The sequence below is a fragment of the Phaseolus vulgaris genome, chromosome 7 (genome assembly GCF_051622355.1).
Source record: "Phaseolus vulgaris cultivar YP4 chromosome 7, ASM5162235v1, whole genome shotgun sequence".
In the NCBI taxonomy this organism is placed as follows: Eukaryota; Viridiplantae; Streptophyta; class Magnoliopsida; order Fabales; family Fabaceae; genus Phaseolus; species Phaseolus vulgaris.
The window spans coordinates 45235237-45242235 of NC_143504.1; the positions used below are offsets into that span (position 1 = coordinate 45235237).

Sequence of the window (6999 nt, forward strand, 5' to 3'; positions counted from 1 at the left end):
AAGAACTTGTGTTGAAACTCCCCAACAAAATGTTGTTGCCGAAAGAAAACACCAGCATATCATGAATGTCATACGTAGCCTTCTTTTTCAATCAGGTTTGTAAAAAATATACTGGTCTTATGCTGTCAGTCATGCTATTCATTTAATAAATAGACTTCCTTCAAATGTTTTGGAAGCTAAGTCTCCTTATGAGATGTTGTACTGTTAACCAACTACATATTTAAATCTTAAATTCTTTGGTTGCTTATGTTTTGTCTTTACTTTGGAAAACAATCACACTAAGCTAGAACCAAGATCTAGAAAAATTATTTTCATTGGATATAAAACTGACATTAAAGGATATGTGCTGCTTGATGTTAAAAATGGAGAATTTTTTATCAACAAAAATGTTATCTTTTATGAAAACATTTTTCCTTACAATTTCTCCAATCATCACAATAAAAATAATGATAGTTTGATTCATGATGATGCTAATTTCTTACTTTAATAGTTGTTCTGGAAGTATTGTGGCTCATGATTTAGGTAATATTGTTCATATTCAAAATTATGATAATACACAAAATTTCTCACAATGCTGATTTTGTTTTGGAGATTACGAATTGTGTTGACAATCTGACAGAAAATAACAACTTCAATAATACAGATAGTGACAATAACATCTCTGTTGAAGATTCTGACACAATTATTCAAGATGGCCTTGGTAGTGATTTGAGACGATCTAGAAGAATAAAGAAAATTTCGTCCTATCTTGTTGATTATCACCATCAAGTTGCCAATTTGTACAAAGGTTCTAATTCTAATTTCAAAATCAAATATCCTATATCTTCTTTTTTGACATATGATTTCCTATCTAACAAACATTGGAATTTTACTTTGGCTATTTCTTCACATGTTGAACCCCACACTTACGAGGAAGCCATAAGAAACTCTAATTGGGTTGAAGCTATGAACAAAAAAGTTTGTGCTCTTCAAGTTAATAAGACATGGTATATCATTGAATTACCACATAACAAGACTTCTATTGGATGCAAATGGATTTACAAGATAAAGTACCAATCAAATGGTTCCATAGAAAGGTATAAAACACGGTTAGTAGCTAAAGGGTATAATCAGTTAGAAGGTATAGATTTTTTAGATACTTTTTCTTCAGTTGCTAAGTTGACCACTATCCATTTATTGCTTGTTCTTGCATCTTCATATAACTGGCACCTACATCAATTGGATGTGGACAATGCCTTTCTTCATGGAGATCTTGATGAAGAAGTTTATATGACTCCTCCTCCAAGACGTATCACCTCTAAACCTAACCAAGTTTGCAGATTAACCAAGTCTTTGTATGGGCTGAAACAGGCTAGGCAATGGTTTGCCAAATTATCTTCATTTCTTATTTATGTTGGATTTATAAAATCTAGTTCAGATTATTCCTTATACATTAAAAAGACTGCATGCACTTTCACTGCTTTACTTGTTTATGTAGATGACTTCATCCTTGCTGGAAATTCCATGGATGAGATCAATAATATAAAGAACTCCTTGCATTCCAGCTTCAAAATCAAAGATCTGGGTCAACTCAAGTATTTTCTCGGATTGGAGATCGCTAGAACAAGAAAAGGGCATACATATATGTCAACGCAAGTATGCCCTTGGCATTCTCAACGAATGTGAAATGCTTGCTAGCAAGCCATCCTCTACTCCTTTGATTCATGATACCAAAGTTCTATTTTGAAGACAAACCTCTTCTTCACAATGCCAATTCCTACTGCAAATTAATTGGGCGGCTTCTCTACTTAACCAACACACGTCCTAACATCACCTTTGTTGTACATCTCTTTAGTCAGTTTGTTCAACAACCAACCATTCATCACCATCAAGTTGCTCAACATATTCTCCGGTAAATAAAAGTCAATCCTGCATAAGGTATTTTTTTTGCTGCTGACAACAACATTCAATTGAAGGCCTTTAGTGATTCTGATTGAGTTGCATGTCCAAAGACAAGGCGATCCATGACTGGCCTTTGTATATTTCTTGGCACTTCTCTTATTTCTTGGAAGTCCAAAAAGCAAACCACCGTATCTCGTTCTTCCTCTGAAGCTGAATATCGTGCTCTTGCCACTACTACTTGTGAGGTTCAGTGGCTCACTCATCTTCTTAATGATTTTCATATCAAGCCTGATGCTACCACGGTTTTATACTATGACAATCAAGTTGCCTGTCACATAGCTTTCAATCCAACTTTTCACGAAAGAACAAAACATATTGACATCGACTGTCACATTGTCCGAGAGAAGTTAAATGCTGGACTTTTTCATCTTCTTCCCATTCAATCTTGTGATTAACCAACAAATATCTTTCCCCAAACCTTTACATCATGCTAATTTTAAAACCATCATTTCCAAACTTGAAATAATGTGTATGCATTATCCAACTTGAACGGTGGTTATCTAACTTACCATATTCGTTTCTTTTTTCTTATTTCTTTTTAATAATAGAGATTACAAATCCTCTACTACATAAGGTTTTAGTTTTTTCTTTCAAACACACTCTGTTTTCATCAAATACAAATAACTACATTCTGTATTTTTCTTTCTCTTTATTTTTTTCAGTTTTCAATCCAAACAAAATATTAAGATAATATTACGAGCTAGAGTGCACAAAAAGTTGCCTAGAATACCTTCAAAAAGATAAACCAATTGGACCACGACATATATATATATATATATATATATATATATATATATTGAAATGTAAGCCTGGTCCTTAAAAAAACAAAATTATTTTATCTTGTATTATGTTTTGCTTACACTTTGAATGCTTTCGCAAAAAATCTCATTTGTTTAGTAAACTTTAAAAGGAAAATTATAAAATTAGGAGATAAAAAAATTAAAACAGCACACTGAAACTGATCTTGATATTTAAAATTTTCAAAGTAAAATCCAATTTTAAAGTGTCGGATTCAGATTTTAGTAGAAAAAGAATCTGTGTTGTGACAATTAATCCTACTATACTAAGAATATTATGAACTCATGTTTCGTTTTGCATGTCCTACTCGTTTTCATTTTTAAAGGATAAGCCACCCTAAATTAAAGGAACACCACCATTGTTCTTTCCGTTTTCCTTGGCGCCTTTTTTTTTTCTTTTAAATTAAACAATCATCACACAGATATGGAAAACACGAAAATCACGGCCACAGTTTTGGTCAAAAAGAAAAGAAAAGAAAACAACAATATCTGTTCGTCAAAATGGAACATCAACTAAAACCTACATAGACACGCATCAGAATTATCTGTTACTTTGTCTCATTTTTGTGTAATAAACTAAAATAATTATAGATAAACTTTAAGATCAAACCCTACCCTGACAAGATTGCATCATCTTCCTACCTACTCCAAAAAAAGTAGCATAAAGTTCATAACTCAGGTAGGTCAATGCAATTTCAAACACTTTTGGACATAAGAGGGTGGGGAAAAGAGGTTGGAACGAAGATATATAACGATTATGGAGGAAAAGATTTAGTCTCAACTCAAGTAATGGGTGTCTGGTTGATTTCATTCATTCCAATAGAGACAAGAAACATCATCGTATTCAATTGGTTACAACTCATTTGCTATAGAAGTGTTGTTAAGGTAATTTGTATGAAATAAGAGGCAGAAGAAAGCGAGAAACGCAGATAGAAGAGTGCAAGTAGGTGAAGGTGGCAGCGGCACTGTACTCCGAGACATGTCATCTGTGTATTCTGGACCTGTATCTGAAAAATACACTGCACCATCGTTGGGTCCTCTCGTCCACATTCCCAGATTATTGTCCCTGTTCATCATTCAACCATGTTTCACATTTCATTTCCATCTTTTCATGTAAATCAAATTCACAATTTCATGTTATAAGATATACCTTGCAACGCCGAGAACACCAGCAGACATGGTGAGGAGCGAGATGCGATCCACGTTCTTAGGCTCAACGCTGTACGCATTTTGGTAGGCAGCTCCGGTCTCACCTCCTGAGGCCACGAAAAACGCGCCGTTCAGCATCACGTCCCCTTCCGACCTCCAATTCCAGCCGCTCCACTCTCCTTCTCCGGCGTCCAGCCTCTTGGTAATCTGCTTCGCGTACGCATTCTCCGGCGCAGTGTAGCGGTTTCCCTGGCTGTTAATCGTAGGCCTCCCACTTCCCCCGATCGCGTACATCTCCCATCGCGTGAAGTCGTTGTTGACGACGTGGATGTACCCTAGTCTGCAACGCGGCATGCGCTGCACCAGATCCTCTCCGAAGTGGTTGAACGCGATCGTCACCTGCATCGCCGAGTCTGGCAGGTAGTGGTCGCTGTGGCCTAAGAGCATCACGTCGTTGTGGTGCGAAAAGTGGTTGTTCGAGATCGTTATTGCGGTCGAACCCATCACCGCGTCTATCAGACCGTCCTTGCACCGTGATAGCGTGCAGTGATCGATCCAGATGTCGCGCGACGAGAAGATCGAGACTCCGTCGCCGTCTGATTCCGTTCGGTAGCCGTAGTGCTCTGGACTCGACCGCACGTTAGTGTTACCTGACAATGGTAGTAATAATCACTACACATTTCTTCTCTCTTACTTTTTTTCCACGAGAGTACTACTTTACTTACGTGGAGAGTGAAAAAATCAACGTTGGAGGGAATCAAAAGCAGAAGCAGAAGCAAAGCGGGAAAAAAGCATCACTATTTCTCCATTGAATCTAACTTTGAAACTTACTTTATTGCATGATGTATAAAGCAAAGAGGTCCAATAAATTTATGGTCAAAGCTTAAAGCTTGGAGACGGGGTTTCAATGGAAAATGTTTTAATTTGTGAAACAACCCTTTTTTATTGCTTTAACTGATAAAACAGATGGTGACAAAAGAAGTTCCTAAAGTGAAAACCGAATCTGAATTTTACTGAACATGCTTGCTCTCCATTTCTTTTATTTTTTTATTGATAGAATAAAATTGTTAGTTTCTTTCAAAACTAAGAAAAAGAAGAGAGTATGTAGCATAACACTATTGAACGATGAATGTTACCAGAGGGATGGCAATGGTGGATGTGAATGTTGTGTATAATGACATTGCTAATATACTGAAGAGTGATGCAGCCTCCACCCACAATGTGCACATCAGCGCCACGCCCATCAATGGTTTTGTAGCTATTGAAAATGAGTTCCTGAGAGAGCTTAATCATCATGTTACTGGGGAACACGATCCACAGTGGCTCATTCTGTATCACTGCATACCTAAGTGTTCCTGGTTTTGGGTTCACAGCGTCCTCATCAGATGAATCAGTGACTATGTAAAATTGCCCACCTTTTCCACCCTTTGCGTTCTGCCCAAACCCAATTCCACAATCAGCTAGCCTCTGCCTGTTGTTGGCCCAATCTGGGTCACACTTCCAACAATCATCAATGGGGTTACCTGTGAGACATGACGCCACCTCTTTCTCTGACAACCCCAGCATTTCCCTTCTTCCCATTGAAGCATTCACCCTCCTAAAAAACACTAAATTAGTAGCGGCTTTCAAAAAAAAATTGTCCCTTTCGTAGTCTAGAATTAAAAATTAGTCAAAAAAACCATTTTTTATCATTAAATACAGTCACTAATCGGTAAATTTGTGGCCACAAAACTGAGTAACTTAACTTGTAACCCTGAAAAGGGAACAAGAAATGAAATGTGAGTTCTGGTGCTTGGCAATGACCCAGATGTAAAGATTGTCCCTTTATGTTTTAGCTTATATGTTAATAGAATGACATGATAATTCGCAATGTAGGGTCTTCAAGATAAGGTGAAATAAAGGGGTTAAGCGAGTGGGTTGGTCGTGCTTCTGTGTTAAACACCTAAAAAAAAACTAAAAAGACAGAAAAATGGGGTTTTGGAATGATGTACCTATGAACTTCTGTGGCAACAGCTTCCGGGTCTGGATGTTGCCCTGGAAGAGTGAGGTTGAGCTTTGCTGTTCCATGAGGTAAAAATGAGGGCAGAACGGAGAAGAAGAGGAAAATGTAGGTCGTTTGGACCATTGTTGATGAAGAAGAAAAGTGGTGCTCTGTGTAAGTGTTGCTGCCACTACAATACACAAAGTGTGAACACTTCACTCACTCTCTCCCAATATTGGTCGCTCAAAAAGATTGGTACTTGCTGGTCTTAGTTTTTAATAAACAATGCAGTAGCTCCGTGATTAAAGGAATGAGCAACTATGTGAACAGTGACAATGGACACAATGAATGACCTTTTCATAACATCTCTCAGTACAAAGTGTTTACACCTCCAATTTGTGTTTTGATTATTATTATTATTATTATTATTGTTATGAATAAAAAAGAAGAGAAGTGGGATTGGAGGGTGTGTGAGGAGCATTGAGCAGTGTTACAATGAAATAACGTTGTCCCTGAGATCGAGGTACTGGTTGTTCTGAGAGTCACTTGACCTGATATGACCCTTGGTGTGTTTCAACGTATAGTACTGCCATTTCTGACGAGTTGAATAAATAATAATGTGAATTAGAGAAGGACAAAGAAAAGGGTAGTTAATTAAGAACAGGAACATTCTTGCAGAACTTCAAACTGCTTTTTGACTTTTCCATCAAACTTTTTCTTGTATTGTTTTTGTTTCATTAAATTATATTTTTAATCTTTTGCTTATATATAAATAATGTAACCCGTTATTTTATGTTTTTCTGTAATTATAAATGATTTTACAAGTACCATTAAATCATTAATGTATATAGAAAGAATAATAATTGAGAAGTTTTAACTTTAACACCAAAACTTTTCAATCTTCGAAAGAGACAACAAATACTCTATTATTGTTGGTCATTTTAACAAGTTAATTTTTTCTAGTTTAAATAAAAAGTAAAATAAGATTTGGAAAATAATGTGAGTAGCTTTGATGAAAGAAATTTGGAATCATTGAATGTTATATTTAGGAATGCACTTTCTCATGGAGAATAATTTTTTGTCCCTCACAATTGAAAGGATGGCATGAATTACAAACCTAAATAACAAAAC

The 6999-nt window shown here is 36.3% G+C and overlaps 1 protein-coding gene across 1 annotated transcript; it reads right to left on the bottom strand.

Moving 5' to 3' along the window:
• Window positions 1-3508: 3508 nt before the first annotated feature.
• On the bottom strand, window positions 3509-6148 carry LOC137828908 (putative pectate lyase 12). Its single transcript, XM_068635660.2, is given in 5 exon segments — window positions 3509-3628; window positions 3630-3804; window positions 3889-4537; window positions 5024-5484; window positions 5879-6148. Coding segments are annotated over 5 exon segments (1443 nt in total). The 5' UTR covers window positions 6013-6148; the 3' UTR covers window positions 3509-3604.
• Between the last annotated feature and the right edge of the window lie 851 nt (window positions 6149-6999).